Source organism: Nyctibius grandis, chromosome 18 (genome assembly GCF_013368605.1).
Source record: "Nyctibius grandis isolate bNycGra1 chromosome 18, bNycGra1.pri, whole genome shotgun sequence".
NCBI lineage: Eukaryota > Metazoa > Chordata > Aves > Nyctibiiformes > Nyctibiidae > Nyctibius > Nyctibius grandis.
In genome coordinates, this window is record NC_090675.1 from 3,639,814 (window position 1) to 3,656,868 (window position 17,055).

Consider the following 17,055-nt stretch of genomic DNA (forward strand, 5'->3'; position numbering starts at 1 on the left):
AATTGTGCACAAAGGCTCCTCTCCAGAAGCAGAAACAGATCTGAAATATTTTTTTCTCTTTTTTTTTTTGCTGCTGCTGTTACATAATAGGGCTGAGACCCTGAAAAGAAAAGCCAATGACAACCCAATGCAGTAGAAAGAATAAAAGCATTGCCAGGAGAAAACAAGTTAGAATCTGATAAAATCAAGGATCTAACAGGAAGTCTGCAGCAGCATTAGCTTGGAGGAGCCAAAAAGCAGGGCAGCCAAAGGAAGCTTACTCATCTTTTTGGAAAACAGCACAGAGGCTTTGCTGTCTAACTTTTCCCCCCACTTCTACCATGAGCAGGGAAAGGGAATTCTCTACTTGCTTTTGTCCAAGCTTGGGAGGTGGGTAGGTATAACAAAAGCTAAGCAGCCAACTAATTCAAATCCTTTTGAAAAATCCTGCACATAATTACCTTTAAAAATCCCTGCTTGTTATCCTGCATGTCATCTGTGTCCTGATAAGCATCAAAATCATAGGTGATGATGAGCAGGACAGGAACAAAAGCATGATGAGGTTCCCAGCAAGGTTTCTGAAAGCAGGCAAGCTTATAAAGCGTTGATCTCTGGGGTAGTATTGAGCCTTGACAACAGTCCTGTCTGATACCTTTAGCAGCTCCAAATCCCACAAAGGAATACACCAAGGGCTCTGAATGGGACTGAAATCATCAGCTCTTCTACTTAGGCAAGTTTTCGCTAAGGTCAGAGTGCCGTATTTAATTCTATTTTTAAAAATAGAAAGTAAACTTTTATTCTTTTCTAATGAGTTCTGAGTGGAAAAATAATTTCTTCAGTGTCTTTGATTACATGACTACATGAAGATGAAGCGATGACTGCATCCAGCCAGCCGAGGGAAGGCCAGAACCCCACATGCCACAGACTGAGGACAAACCCAGACGGTCAGATCCTCCCACCCCATCCATCAGCCTCGCTGCCTGGGCAGGTCTTCCCTTTCTTTCCAAACACAGCTAGAGCAGAAGCTGTTGCAACACTTGAACTCCTGAGGAGGGACCTGTCTCACAGGCCTCCAGCTCCACCCAGTGGCTCTTTTTTGGCAAGAGAAACCCAAGGTTTCCGAGGCATTAAAACCTGTTGAGGTCAATGCTGTTATACTGGGGCGATGCTCTGGGAATGTACAGGAGAAACTGGGTGTATATTTGTTGGTCAAATTCTTAGCAAGCTGTCATCTACCATTTGAATAATGGCAAAAACTGCAAAGAGAATTTTTAGTGTAATAGAAAACCCAGTGATCTTATTACTCCTTTTCTTAAAAACCTCCCAGCACAAATGGTAGGAGAAAAAAAAAGCAGGGAACTGATAACTTACACACTTCACCTTTCCAAATTCTCTGTGAGCAGATTGCAATAGTCCCCCAAATTTATTTGCAATATGAATTTTTAATTAATTACCAGAGCAAATGATTTTTGATTTGTAAGCTCATTTTGCAAAGAATTCTCTTGTGAGTGTGAATTTCGGTGAAGTTAACTTGGCAACTCATACCGTGTTGCTTCACTTTCCTTCCTGGGTAATTACTGTGACTAACAAGAAGCTAATTTCGATCATTTCTATCAAGGATGCCTTGCTGAAACTTGCTTTTTCCAGGAGGATTGGGGCACTTGTAATTAAAAGAAGCTTTTATTTGTGCATGTGTACACTTTTACTGTAGGAAAACTCGAGAGATGGGTATGTATTCACAGAATGCAGAAGTGTGATACCAACAGAATTAATTTTAGATTTGAACCAGTTTTGTAAAAATATGCCATTTCTCCAACTCAAGTGAAAACTGAAATCTCTATTGTGCTTAACATAGGTTTACTGGTCTCTCTGTATGTCTGAAAAACAGAGAAGCTGATAAACTGATACAAACCACAGTTTTTGTTGTGAATCTTCTGGAAGTGCCTGCCCCATTTGTGTTAGGAAAATATCATCTGTGAAATACTGCTCCCCAACGGACTGTGTAGCTCCAGTGCCGTGGAATGAGGTGAAATGACCTCTTCCTCCTGAAGCTCAGATGTTATTTAGCATAAATGCAGCCCCTAAGGCCTTCACTGAAGTTGCTGTCTGCCAGTGTGGCAGCTGAACATGGGCTTTAATTTGTTTTTCTTTGCTGCTAGAGTGTTGTGAGGTAAGAGAATTCGAGTTACAAACTATATGAATCCCACCTCTAAGCTTGTAGACATCAGTTATCCATCCATACGACTAGAAAGTACGTCAGCCTATGTGTTGTTAGCACAAGAGATTGGAAGTTTCTTTTTATAGGGATAATATTTCAAAACAGATATAATATTCCGCCCGTTAAGAATAACAGGAAACATCTTGAATAAGGTAGCTTAGGAAAAGATAATTCTTTTTTTTCTTTTTATTAAACCCTAAAACAGAGCAAGAGCTTGCTTGTCTTTGTCTTCCCTAAAATTATCACTGAAGACCCCTTCAGTGTATGAGCCAGGTACAGCCATCCCACCAGCTGCCCAAGACCATGGCAAGAGAGAAGTCCATTTGCTGAGTATGGAAAGAGATGGAGGCTCATCATGCTGTGGAACAAAACTGGTTAACTAATTCTATCAAAAAGCTGTTTGCTGTGCACAATCTCTCATCTGAACCTCTCTCTCTTGTTCCCACGAGTGATCCCTGTGCAGTGGTGGCACCATGGGCATGATTGAGGCCGGCAAGCCCTGCATCTGTGTGCACGGACCTGCAAGAGGATGCTTTCAAATGCACCCTGGTGTTTCATATGACACTTAAAATAGCTCAGTTGTTGGCATGGCAAGGGTATATACTCGCAGCGTGGGAGTTTTGCTCTTTCTCTGTACCAGGATTTCTCAGTGTTTGCAAAATTTCTGCCAAAGATCTGTGCATGTTGTGAAGTTCAGATGAAACTTGCTGGTGTGATAACCTCTCTCCTTACCCCAAACATGCTGCTTAGTTCTTCTTTTCATGAAGTTGAGGGGGTTCCAGGTTCCCTGCAGCTGCTTTCAACCACTGGGCAGTTCTGTGCTTGCTCTCTTTCCATGTGAAAAGGGGTTTGTACCCAAAATGCCTGGAGGCTTTGTCTGTCTCATAGGAGAAGGTGGTGACTATTGTGTTCAGTAAAGGCAAGTTTAGGAAAGGCTGTGGCTTCCAGAAAGGATACAAGATGACCTTGATTATCCTGTGCAATTGTATCATTAACCACATCTTCCAGTAAGGGATGTGTGAGCCTAGTCTTACTGAGGGGTCCATAGAGGACAACAGCTGATGCCTGATCAGAAAACCTTTTCTTGTTGGAGTGTCATCATAGGAATAATACACTTGTCCAGCGAGTAAGTCTGGCTTCAGCTGCAAGTTCCTTGCTGCAAGAACATGCATCCATGCAACATTTCCTGCAGAAATCAGAGAGGGGAGAAACAGGTATTCAGGAGGAGCTACATTTTCCTGTTTACTGTAGGAATGAGTACATTGGATCTGCCGGCTTCCATGCTGTGAAGTAGGGAAAGCACTTATCGTGTTACTCAGCTGCACTGTAGAGAGACTGAGTAGTTAATCCAGACCTCCAAGATCCTTTAAACCTTTGGTCTCCCCTTTGAGCTGGACAATTAATGTGCCTTGTGATACTGGTTCATGTGAAGCGAAAGGGCAGTGTTTTGTAGCTCGAGCAGGATGAATGGGAGGCAGTGCTCGAGGGTTTTATTCCTGGCTCTGCTGTGAGCCTTTGAAGAAGTCACTTGATTTATCTAGGCCTGATTCTCCTCTAACAGCATTTTCAAACTACTGTTATCTGCACTTTTGGAAGAAGACATATAAGTGAGCTGCACAGAAATAACTAAAACCCCACATGATTTAATGGTGAGTTATACTCCCCTGAAATGCATTCAACACCACAACGAACTCTTTCTATAGGTTTTGTGAGTGTTTCTTGTGCTTGCTAAAATCAGTTATGTAGTACCGTCTTTTTTTTTGTGAGGAATTTTACAAGTAGTGTTAGTTTAATTTCTTCTAATGGAAGAGAAATTAAGTGTCTTTCAAACAAAAAACATTTTAAAAATATTGCCTGAATTTCTCTCTCTCCCCCTGTATATCCCTTGAAACGTTTATAAAAATATTTGTGCTAATTCACCATACTCATCTCTCTGTCTTGGAAGATTATGGTTAAGCTGACGTGTAAAATCCCGTGTGATTAAAACAGCCTGGTAGTACCACATGCAAAGAGATCAATCATTCACTCACCCACGTATGTATAATTACGCTCTGTGTCTTCAGGCTCTAGGTAGTTCAACACACCGTTCCTGGCTTTGGCAAACAAATACAACTCTTGAAGAAATGTTGTCTTCTCCCCATACACTGTGTTTGCACGGATGATGCAGGTTGTGAGTTTACCACCGTTGCTCAGCTGTAAAATCAGGTAGGAATGTTAGTGAGTGATGGATTCAGAGATGAAACCTTCTGCAGTGATGTTGGGTTTGCTGCCAGATAAAACCCAAACCTGGGAATATTGGGCTAGAGGAGTCAACCTTTGCAGAGGTGATCTGGACAGCTAGGGCCTGGTTTGTGCCTCTAAAAATGCCAGAAGGTGCACAGTTTGGTTTGTTGGGGGTTTTTTTTTCCATAGCACACCTGCACCCATGTGGTGCTCACTGAGAGATGTTGGATGGAGGGTGCTAGTGTCATTAACTCTTCTGCAGTTGTGACATATAAATGAGTGTTTGCAACAACCAAAATCAGGTACCAGAGAAAGCCAGCTAAGCTGGCTGGCCTCAAACTGAATCGGGAGAGAGAAATGCTTCAGGCAGTGATTTAGGACACAAGTCTTATTTTTACATTCTGCTTCATCCTCTAGAAGAACTCATCTGTCTGCTGACTGTACTGGGAGTCTAAAAAGACTAGCCAGCTAACTTAGGTAGGTGCCTGACTCTGGGTACACTAATATTTTTTATTCTTCAATTACTTAGGCACATCTGAAAAATACACCTTTATGCAGTATGAACTAGGTGAACCTGGTTTCTAAGGCCCTAATTTAACACAGGTCTTTCCAAAGCCACAATCCTTCTAGTGGAGTTAAAGCACAGGCTCAAAGGGCAGCATCCTTTGATCTTGCAAGAGTTTGGCAGCTTCCTGATGTTGTGGGAATACAGGCTTTGGTAAGCTTCGGGCAATGTGGTTTATGCATCAAGTCAAGGCAGCAGCTGGATATGCACTTAGATATGAGCTGTGGGGTCTTTCCAACCATCTCTCTCCTTCCACCCACCCTGTGCTGTAATACCAAGGGTGCTGCCATTGACTTTTGTACCTTTTTTCCGTTGGCTTCAAATACAAGTTTTTCTGCCATGGCCTTTGTCTTCCCATAAGGCAGCTCCACTTCCCCACTGTATTTGGTGTCCTCATTTCCTCTGAAATAGATTGTGAGAGACAGTGAGTGACCATGGAGTAGAGCTCAGGGCTCAGAGACATTTCTCACAGCATGATTTACTCTGCAATCCCTGCTCTCCAGGGACTTACCACTGGCTCTGAGTTATATAAACCCAAGATCCTTGCTGAGGTTTGGGAGAAATAAGCCCTCAAGAAATACCAGGAGGTACTGGGTGTTCATAGGCAGGTTTGCATGAGGGTGGTGGTTTGATTTCCGAGAGGTGGATTTGTTTTTGTCTAATAGTGTGATTGAAGCAAACAATACTCTGGCAGGCAAATTAGAAAGCAGTGGAGTTACCTTTTTAAGCAACTCACAAGTGGTTGAACAAGGTGGAAAGAGCACAAGAACATGGAGGGCAGGAAAATGAGAGCAAACCTACTTCATTTTTTCATTAGAGGTAGAAAAAAGCCTCTCATGAGTCATAAACTAAAAGGAGAAGCTGCTGCTTAATTTTCTTGCAGAGTTGATTAGGGAGATGTTTGCTGGTGATGTGATAGAGCTGCTACTGATCTCCTGGACGACATGCAGTCAGCAGGTTTGTGATGGGGTTATTTGCTTCATCTCCCCTAGCAAATTACGCTTGAGGGGAAGAGCAAAGAAGTGGACCCATGATTAAGAGCAAGCAGGGCTTGCAGCCATGGTGGGGACATTTGGTTGCCACTATGGAAGACAACCTGCTCCTCAGCCTCCTAACTTACAGGTGCAAGGAGGAAAGCCCATGGGACCTAACGTGCAACTGGCCTCACAGCCCCCGAAATAATTCCAAGGAGAACCAAGAAAGCAGCTCTATTCCCCACCAGGGCACTGGCATTTTGTCCCAGTGGTTCTAGATCAACATTAGTCCATTGCAGGATTTGGTTAAGAAGATTCCATGGGCTCTGGAGGAGCTGGGGAGTGAAGAAACCTTGTTTGAAGCATTGGGAAGGACCGTCCACGAACACTATGGGTCCACTTGCTCCCCTGCTGCCATGACTAGCAAGGACAGGCTCTCTCTCCCTCTGTCTGCTTCAGGAGACTTTAATCACATTTTAAAATTCATTTACTCTATATTTTGCTCTCCTAGAGAAATTCACCCTAAGCAAACACCAGGCTCTGCCAGGCACAAAGTACCTCCACACAGGGCAATGAAGGAGTATCATGCTCCTTTCGCAGATAGGGCTCGGATGCACCTCTTGGAAGGGTTAAGAGGCCTGTTCATGCAGCAAATCTGCAGCAGAGGTCTTTGTATCAAACACTGGGCCTCGGGAGAGCAAGCTCTGACTCAGGCTCCATGTTTGATCTTGGGCAACTTGCTTGCTCTTTTCTATGCTCAGATCTCCATGTGTAAAACATGGACAATGCTGTGTCCTTTCTCTTGCCTGTTTGGCAGTCTAGTATCTTGTATCAGATACCCCAGCTGAGATCAGGGCCTTCTTGTGCTACAGCAACAAAAATAAATGAGGAGCATCAAAAATACAGTCTGCTCACACACCCTGGGCTTTTATCACAAAACCCTCCTCCCCTTCCCCGTGTTTACAGCTGAGGAACAAGAGACAAACCAGAAAACAAGCAAGACAAAAGACTGATTGTGCACGGTTTGTTGCAAGCCCGGGAGAGGCCCAAGGCAATTAGGGGGGTTATCTAGAAGTTCTAGTTTTAATTGCTTTTTTAAAAAAAAATCTAAATTTATTTTTTGCCTTTCAAAGTTTTTAAAATGCAGCAGCTTCACAAAGGGGCAAACCTGCCTGCTGTTCCTGGGCTGCAGAGCACTGCTTGTGTTTGCCTTCCCCCACCCCTTTTGAAGCCTGGTAGTAACAAAGAGCTCAGCATAATGCTCTTGCTTTTCAAAACGATCACAGATAACCGAACGCTAATAAGACTGGAGCAGCATTGTCAGAAGGTATCTCAGCGGTGGCTGTCTCGGAGGGATTGAGACTGACAGAGGCATTTTCTATTATTGCCGGATGCTGAGGTGTGAGCATTATCCCTGCACCCATCACCCTGTCCAGAGACTAATCACGCTTTGTCTGTGTCAATTCCCAAGCACGTAAAAGTGAGTTAAATACAATTATATGAGGAATGATGGAGAAGGGGGACAGAGAAAAAGAAAAAGGCAGGCAGGATCACGGACTGTGAAGGGAGAAGAACAGAACAGATTGGGTGGGGATGGGGGAGATGAGGAGGAAGGGGAAAGCACATCACCTGTGCTGTCAGTCTGGAAAGCAGAGCCATATTATGTTGCCATCCAGTCATCACTGGGCTCCCTATTGAGACAAGTGCTGTAATTTTTCACTGGGTGTCTGACCCTTCTCTCGTTTTTCATTATGTAATTCCCTTAGTTTAAAATCAAAATCATTGGAGAACGAGGACCACTCTCTCAGGCTTTCTCCCAGCACCATGGGAGAACCTGAGTGTGTTCTGCAAAATGAGTTAAAGGCTCTAAGTGGTGGTTTTATTTGCATTTGTGGTGGGGAAGGATTGGGGGTTGGTGGGCAGAGGATGTTCATGTGTAGCTCTGAGCATCAGCCCAGATGGGTCCTCTCAGGCAAGGTTTGGGGTATTTTTGCAAGACATCTATTCACATCTATCTCTTAAGTCACAGGACCAAAATAATAACAAGGATGTGCCTGTATCTACATTCATTTTTAGAAATTATTTAGATATGCTAATGATCAAATTCCATAGCTTTTCATTGACACAGAGCCTCTAGTGCTCATGGTCCCAAGTGGATTGAGGTTTGCTGCTCTCATGGATTTTTTTCATAAGCCAGACATTTATTCTACAGTTTCGGGTGCTTAAACACTTTTCAGAACAACTGGGTTATGCCTTAGTTTACTTACGAGTATGAAATTTAGGCTTATAGATAATTTTAAGTTATGTCTTAAGCAGCCTTTTCTAACTGGGCTCAAATTTCTAGATCCAAATGACTGAAGCCAGCTGTGTCTAGACTGGCTGCCTGTAGAGACAAAACTTGACTTTGAGCCAGTTCCCCTTGCACACAAGTTTCCGTGGTCTGAGCAGTCCGAATGGCTACATCCATGCTTGAAATCAGCAAGGAGCCTTACAATGCTACATGTCAGACTGCAGCTATCTCTACTTGACTTCAAATCTAACCTAAAACTTCAGTTCCTGGTCCTCAGAAACACCAGCCCTGTTCTTAAGATGCAATTACTCTTGCCCCATGAATACTAAAGGTATCCAGATGCTGAGGCCAGAGCAGGGATGTCAGCTGATTGTGAAAGTTACTTCTGAGTATCAAAGATCTATAAGCAAAAAACCCTCCAAGCTGTAATTTTGACCACTGTTGTTGTATTGCTCCAGATCCCACCCTTGCCACAGGAGGTTTTCTAAAGCTCTGCTGCTTCTTCTGGGTCTGTGGGTCAGTCTTGTAGGAGCCACATATAGAAGAGATGGGTTGAGCATAATGCCCAAAAGTGTAAAGTCCAGGAGTTAAGCCTCATAAGCATATTGCCAGGAAAAAGGTTTTTGAGGGATAGAAGGGTGCGATTTACAGGTCAGATCCAGGTCACAGAAGAATGTAACTACACATGAATACTGCAGGGCAACTTCACACCAAATGTGTCTATCCCCTAAGACTATGTGGCCAACTAACTTGCTTCTGAGATACTGCTGGAATTGTATACATTTGACCACATTTGATAATAGGAGCTGGGTACAGGCTTGCTAGCAATTCACTGCGAAGCTGAAAAGAGGACAGGGAGTGGGTTGGTAACAGTAGAGCATCACCTACCCTTTGGATTGACTCAGTGTGAGGGGAGAGCAAAAACTCTGACCAAACAGCAGGATACAACTTGACTGTATCACAAATCTTAAGCATCTGAGACCTTATCTGAAACTGATTTTAGGGCTTAGAGGAGCAGGGCTGTACATGCAGGGGACAGCCTGGACGTGCAGTTGGGTCATACTTCTCTCAACCAACTCTTTCAATCAGTGGTGTCTGCTACTGGTCAAGTTTAGGCTGGGAAGAGGTGTGGTTCCTGAAAGTGAAGAGCAGTAAAGAAGGATTTTCAAGAAAGAGAAGAGGAATAGACAGGAAGGGGAACACATGTCTCCTCCTTTGTAGCCACAGCAAAAATCTCCATCTGGTTGCAGTTTCATTGCCGTTTAACCGGAAATCCAGAGTGATGGAGAAGATTTGCTTAGTCTTACCTGAACATGGGCTCATGCGATGTATTTGGTCCCACAGCAGCAACGGAGCTCGTATAGACAACATACGCGATGTCCAGGACACAGCAGGCCCTTAACACATTTTCAGTACCTGTGGTGTGAAGGACAAACATTAACCACCTTGCCTTGATTCCTGTTGTACAAATCAAGAGAGATTTCCAGGCTTGGGATTCTGACTTGGAACAGATCCATCTTTTTTTATGGCTGAAAAGATGTAAAGCCACAGGTCAAGGCTGCAGCTCCTCAGGTATGTTTGCAGAGGAATGGGTGGTTTATAACATGGGAGAAGCAGTTACGTCTATAGCTATAATGTGGCTTAACCTTTATGGCTGTTGACAACTGACTTAACTTGGACTTAAGAGTTGCTAACAAAAAGGAAGCTGACAGCTTGGCAGAGCAAAACTCCATGTTTTCAATCTTTTTTCGTTCATGGACAGACTGTCAAATGGTGAATTGCAGCCTTCTGGCAAAAGGATTGGTGTTTTAGTTGCATATATTGCTCTAGAGAAGTTCTGTAGGATGACTATAGGGTGTCTTGCAACAGACACTTGATAGCTGCAGAATTTTAAATAAAATAGTGGGAGCAGCTTACAAGTCCATGTGAAATCCAGATGAATCTGAAGCATGGTTTGGTTTAAGAAAGGTTGTTCTGGCTGAACTTGTGGGACTGTGTGTTTGGGTTTTGTTTGGTTGGTGTTTGGGGGGAAGGCGGTGGGTTTAAATGACTTATGCCTCTTCCAGGAATGGTTTTTGTGTTCATCGTGATTTTGATTCCAGTTGATTCTATGAGAAGAAACTCAATGACAACAGCATAACCATGGTTACATACTGAAGGCCTTCAAATCTGATAAGGCAAGTCTTAAAAAGGAAGCTGCTCCTAGGGTTGGTTTCTGGAAGCCTCCATACTATTTACACCTGGCTAATCAGGCTCTGCCCTTGAGCCTTGCTGCAGATCTTGTGTGGGGAGGGCTTGCGATTTCTCTGTTCTCTTTGTTGTTAAGGGCATAATCTGAAATTATCAAGGAAATCCTGAATTTCAGATAATTTCAGAGGGCATAAATCAATATGAAGGCCTGGTGGAAAAGAATCAATTTAATTCTCCATAAGCCTATCACAATATGTAAAGTTAACTGAGAACCCCTGTTGAGAAACATCACTGGAAACAGCTGAGTTAAAATCAATTCAGCTCAACAAAAAGCAGATTAAGTCTTTAAGTGACTAGATGGAAAAAATAATTCTTGTAGAAGAGGGCTCTTCAATCTAGTCAACAAGACTATAACAGGATTCGGCAGCCAGTGGTTGAAACAGAGGAGAGAATCAAAGTAGAAGATGGATGTAAATTTTTGCCAGGAATGGTAATTAACCATAGCCACACTAATACTCTTCAGCATTGTTATGGCTTGCTGAAAGCCATGATAGATGGCCCATTAACTTGCAGTCCTTAATTCCAGGCAAAAAGTGTTTTGAAAAGGCATAGTGCAATTTAGCCACAAATTGTTGGGCTTAAGGCAGTAATTGGATGAATTTCTGTGGCCTGAGTTACACACAGCAGCCAGATAGAGGATTATACCGTTGACCTGTCCTGACCCTATTTTTTTTTTCCATGAAGTCTACAGCAGGTATGAAATTCAGTTCATTTTTAATCTTTTACTTGCTATGATTTTAGTAGAAGATTTTAGCATAATCTCTCAAGATTTTGAGAAGTCCTAGTGAGGGCAGCAGCCTCATTTTAGGGAGGTCTACACGAAGCCATCCAAGGGGAGGCAGAAACATTTGTCTCTGAAAATAAGGCTCCTGTTAAGACATCTCAAACCGTGCTCCTCAGAGAGGCACTCACTCAGCAGTCACGTTGGAAAAACCTTTGTGTGTGTGGTTTTCTGGGAACGTCGCAAACATCTGCAAGAGGTTTGGTTTGCTGAGTAGGGGAGTTGCCCAGTGTTCACTGCTATCTGTAAAAACCTCACTACGTTAAAGTACCTTGCTCCCAGCAAACAGATAATGAAGAGGAAGATCTCACAAAGCCATTGAAAGGCAGTGGGAACCCTCAGGCTCTGAATATTCTCAGCATACATGCACAATACAAGCTCTTAAAAGCATCTGGTTTTGAAAACAACTACAGCAATGAAAAGAAGGATGGAATTTAAATGTTGCCCTTGAATGCATGAGCAAATAGTAGGAGCCTTAAGCAGTAATCGAGTTTGAGAGATATATATATATATAAAAATATATAAAATTCGTTCCTTGTGGTTAACAACTATTTTAGTAGCTAACAGCCTGAGGTGCTGTTGGAATTGCTGCTGTAATAGGGATTTCATTATTTTTATAGCCTGTGCTTATTTCCTAGATTTATGAACAAATTTTCTTTAAGCAGATCTTGCACCTAACAAGAAATCGGCTCTTGGTGATAGGAAGAAAGTGGTGTGGAGCTCTCAGTTGTGCGTGGCTTGTAGACATGTAATAGTTGTGAACTCTGACTATAATTAAAATATTACTCCCTTAATAGTGTGGATGCAGTTCAACTGGTGTAGTCTTGCACCAGTATCTAGTGTAGATTTTTCTCCCTGGAAATCCCTGGGAAAGCTATAAGCTATCTAGAACAAGAGTTAACTGAAGCTTTAGCAGTGGAGCAGAGCAGCATGGCCTGCCCTGAGCAAGGAGAGAGGGGCAAAGGCAGAAACTTCCCCGCTGGAAAGGAAAGGTCCCTGGGCACCTTTCATCTCGCAGCAGAGTGGTGTGTGTGAAACTTAGGGGACCAGGGAGCACTAGATCAGAGGATGTGTTTGTTGTAGCCTCTTGTATGACTACACCAAGGTGTGTGAGTGTAAGGCTGTATTTAATTGCTTGTTTTAAAGAGCTTACCCCCAACGTTGACAGCTCTCATTTCCCAAAAGGGCACAGTGTTTCTGTAGTCCACAATAGCAGCTGTGTGAATAACCACGTGAACTCCCTGCATGGCAGCAAGGAGCAGATTGTAGTCTCGAATGTCTCCTTTCATCACTGTCACATGAGTGGTAGCTGGAGAAAAAGAATATAACCATAGATGCAGGGGAAAAAAGAAAAGTACAAATCAGCATCCTCACCTTCCAGCAGAATGAGGATCCTGCTTGGAAAGCTTCCTTCTCTGCAGGGCGAGCTGAAACACACTCCAATGAACGATGATGCCATGTGGATACATCACACCAGGGGAAAATACATCCCTGTTTTTGAACCCCAAGAAGCCAGATCCGCATCTGGTTTAATTCAGCACAGCACTTTGCCAGTTTACATCAGTTGTGGGTCAGAATAGCTGTGTCCATCATTGCAAATCTCCAGCATGCATCCAAGGATAGCATTGAGCAAGAACGGGAGACTGCTGGCCCAGAGCTGCCGCTGGTTACAGGACTTGCTCCAGGACGTGTGAATGAGTGAAGCTGTGCTGGATAATTTCCTTCAGACAGAAGATTTTTAGACCTTGCTGGGAATAACACCAGGCAAGTTCAAGGGACTTTGCACAGAGCTTTATTTAAATTGCACATACTATAGATGGGAAGGGAAAAGAATGTAACAACAGGTTAAAAAGTTTCATAGGAAATTCCTCCCTTTTGAGCCATTCAGAAGGAGGTTTTTCCCCCATCTCCTTTTTCCCCCTCCTTCTCCCTCAAAATAGCTGTTCCATACATGGCTACTGTTGGCATCTGCTGCTAATTTTCTTGTTTTAAGATAGTGTTGTAACATTTAAGTAGGATTTTTCTCTTTTTCCTTTTCTATAATTGGGAATAGGCCAGAAAGAAGCCAGGGTTAGGAAGCTCTACTCCTTGGGGATTTTGTGATAAGCCACACAGCAGCAGCAGTCACAGGATTGCTTTGGGAAGGAGAGGTCTCCTCTGCCCTGGGCTGGCAGCTTCCTGGAGAGCCCCATGCAGCCAGGGATCAGGGTAGCAATTTCTGAAGGCTCATACACATGAGCAGCTCAGGGAAGAGTCTGTGACTCCAGCTGTGGAAGTGCTACGACATGGAAACCCTCAGCAAACAACTACCAGGACAAGGTGATAAAAGAACAGGGTTATTCCTCATAAACTCAAAGGAGGGACAAAATTCAAGATAGTAGGTCAGGCAGCTGAGCATTTGCTAAGGAGCATGAGATGTAGGAAGAGGCAGAAGTTTTACAAAAGGGTCAAGCTGATTTCTTAATTAGCATAACCAAGGTTTCGTAGACTAGCTCATAGGAGTTTTAATATTAATTTAATTTAATAAGAAAGCACTGAGTTGATTCAGCAAGAATAGAACAGAAAAAGAAAGAAGGCATTGCCCACGTAGCAGAGGTAACACACTTGCCTGGAGGACCAGAGTGCAGAGGAGGGTGCTCCTGCTGAAAGCCTTTGCCAGTGCTGAAAGGGGGAGCAGGGTGTCAGCAGCCTCATGGTGGGGGGATTTTGCTGCTACTTAGTGGGGAGGAAAAACTTGTCACCAGTCAGGCTGGGGTGTTAAATAGTCTCTTTCCCATCACCTGTCTTAAGGCAGCTGGTGCAATTAAGACCAGCAAGAGAATGATGAGAGCTCAGCCAAAACTGGGGAGGATACACGGCAACCAGGAGAAATTTTCAAATTGCTAAGGCCTGATGAGCTTTATCCAGGGCTACTAAAGAGGTGATGGATGTCACTACAGCTTTATTGCATTGTCAGCTACTTTGGAGAACTTCTGGGGGAGGCACTGGCAGACTGCAGCAGAGCAAATGAAACACCTGTGCTTAGAAAGGAGGTAAAGAAGAGCCAGGAAATTACAGAACAGCTTGATTTCAACCCCAGGAAATTCAGCAACACACACTTAAACAACGTGTGTGTGTGAGCACCTGTGGGATAAAAAGGAGAATAGAAGCAGCTGACATGGATTTGTCAAGAACAAATCAAGTCTGATAAATCTCCTTTGTTCTTATGACAAGTTAACAGGCTGTATGGATGTTGTGGAACAGGTCGATGTCATCTATCTTGATTTGAGAAGGGCTTTGGAAATTCTGTGTCATTCTCATAATCGAGTCAGTAAAACATGGTCTAAGCAAGCCATGTTAGGGTGAGCGCAAAGCTGGCTGAACTACAGTTCCCAGGGAACTGCCAGCTGTGGTAGGTGGCTGCCCTGGGGCTCTTCAGGGCTTATTGCTGTATTTGAGCCTGTTTTATTGTTTTCATCAACAATCTGGCAGATTTGTTCATTAAATCAGCAGATAACATCAGACTGGGAGGGACTCGAAGTACATGGGAGGATTAGAGTGCGAGCTGAATGTAACTAATAGAGTCTGGAAAAAAAAAGTGACATTTGATAGGGACAAAGAGAAGGTATGGGGCTTAGTAGGGAAGAGGCAGCGGGTCCTTGTGAGAGAATTAAGCTGGGCCATGACAGCTTAGGAGCTCTCGCCTGTCAGCAGGGTCTTGCAGCTGTGAAAAAGGCATAATTGGACTGACAGGTACAACTAGGAGAATAGTTTGCAGGACAGAAGAAATACATCCATCAGCTTTACTCAGCAGCAGGAGCCACAGCTGGCCTCTCTGTCCTAACCCCAGTGCCCCTCTTCCAGAAGGGAGCAATGCCAATGCCCAGAGATACAGCAAGTGTGAGCTGCAGGGAACAGAGGAGTGCACAGAGAGCTGTTCTAGCCTAAGGGAGAAAATGGCATAGAGTGCAAAGGGGTGGTTTTCAAATCGTGAAGACTGTTGTAAAAAATGACAGTATTAACCTGGTCCACCTGTAAGGTTAGATGAGAAGTCAAGGACTTAAATTACAGACTAGACTGTACCAACAAAAATGGCTCGATGGTGCAGAAATTGGGTGCCCAAGATGGCTTGGGAACGAGATGGAAAAACATCTTTGGGAAGGTTGTAGCTGAGCTCATCCTGCCTTGGGGCACAGGGATAGGGGTTGGGGTGGCCCCTCAGGGCTGCTTCAGCCTCATTTTCTGTGATTTGCTATGGTGTTAGGCCACACACCTCTCCTGGAGCAGGGATTATGGCAGCTTCTTCAGGTTTAAACAGTTTTTTTTCTTCAGCTATGGGCGCTTTTAAGGCAATTGGCTACCTGAAGCCTGGGGAAACCAGCCTGGGGAGTTCATCTGGCTAGGGAGGGTTTCTGATAGTGATATTTCCCTGGGAGTCTTTTAACTTGCTTTAAGTGTCTCTCCTTTCTATTGATATCTGCTAACAGATAGGATCTCCTCATCATGTTTTTCTCTCTCATTTGAAGCAGGCTGAAGGTTTGGGCAGTCAGAGAGAGGGGAACCCAGCCCACCACTAACCATACAGAGCACCATGAGCTCATTGGCTTGTTTTGCGTGGGTATTCTCGAATCCAGTAAAACAGGTTGTTTTTCCCCAGCATATCTCACTGTCATCATCCCTAGTGAAACATCAGAAGGCAGGTCTCAGAATATGATCAAATGGATTAATTTGGTATCTTTGAGTATGTTTGCTGAGACTCACCTATTCCTTTTTTATGTGCAGCACAGTAAGGCTACTATAGGTTTCTCTCAATTATTTCAGTATTTCACAACATCTGCAGCAGATGCTGAGCTTGATTCTATTATTGTCAGGGTTTTTTGGTTATTTTTCTCAGAATTGGTAACTGGTTGGAGCAGTTCAAGAGCATGGTTTTTTTGTGCCTTTGCTGTTAGTCAGACTGGTTGAGCAGAAGCAGCCAGGTAGCCAAGTTCCCATGTTAGGTACTCAGTGTGCATGTTGCTCCTTACAACTGATCCCTGAGTGGGTACCTAGATCCTCCTTGTGATATATCTCTTGGGGTTATGCACTATGCGTCTTTTTGCTTTGATTTAAACCTATGCTGAAACACCTCTCTGAGCTGGAAGTTATTCTACATCCAGTCTGTTTAATCCAGGTTCCTACCCCATGCCTGTAACTATGGCATCTCCAACATAATACCAGCTGTCTCGAAAGGGAGGGTTATGGCTGCTAAATAGAAGTTGATGCCCTTTTCTTACCTGTGGTGAATTTTTCTACTTCTTCTCTTGCTACTGAATCAAAAACTCTGACTTCTTTGATGTAGTCTTGTTGAGACAGGAGCTCTACGATCTTCTCCCCAATAAAACCACATCCTCCTGTCACCAGGTAGACCCAGGCTCCATCCATTTCTGAAGATGTCTTTGTGGTTGAGGAGTAGAGAGAATGTTGCTGCCAAGATCCTATCGTGCACTGTTAAACTCTCAGCCAATATGTTTTCCGAACTAAGTCTAAAGTTTAAATGTCATATAATGTTACTGGCTGAACATTAACTCCATCCAGTTATACATAAATCAGATTTTCACTGGCACAGTCACACAAGTCCTGCCACAGACATACCAATGCTGCGTACAGGCCAGTTCTGGGCTCTCTGACTCAGCCTTTCCCTTCTACCATGGTAGCCCAGGATCAGTGGGGCACCTCCAGCTTGCCTTGGTATGTGGCCAGTCTCAGTCCAAACTTTTGATGCCCGAAGTTTTCCACCCTGGACAGCCCTTTTTC

General features: G+C 43.7%; 1 protein-coding gene across 1 annotated transcript; it reads right to left on the bottom strand.

Moving 5' to 3' along the window:
- Window positions 1-2,943: 2,943 nt before the first annotated feature.
- On the bottom strand, window positions 2,944-16,683 carry HSD3B7 (hydroxy-delta-5-steroid dehydrogenase, 3 beta- and steroid delta-isomerase 7). Its single transcript, XM_068416000.1, has 6 exons — window positions 16,536-16,683; window positions 12,434-12,589; window positions 9,557-9,665; window positions 5,288-5,387; window positions 4,228-4,390; window positions 2,944-3,383 (listed from the first exon to the last, which is right to left on the bottom strand). The coding sequence occupies exons 1-6, from the start codon at window positions 16,681-16,683 to the stop codon at window positions 2,944-2,946; spliced, it is 1,116 nt and encodes a 371-aa protein (XP_068272101.1).
- Between the last annotated feature and the right edge of the window lie 372 nt (window positions 16,684-17,055).

What these genes read in the sequence shown, in the direction of transcription:
- HSD3B7 (XM_068416000.1), bottom strand. Translation starts at nt 16,683, where the DNA reads ATGGATGGAGCCTGGGTCTACCTGGTGACAGGAGGATGTGGTTTTATT. An exon ending in GAGAGCTGTCAACGTTGGGG is followed by an intron (nt 9,666 to 12,433) that starts GTAAGCTCTTTA and finishes TTCACACCACAG; the next exon opens with GTACTGAAAATGTGTTAAGG. An exon ending in TTGAAGCCAACGGAAAAAAG is followed by an intron (nt 4,391 to 5,287) that starts GTACAAAAGTCA and finishes CTGATTTTACAG; the next exon opens with CTGAGCAACGGTGGTAAACT.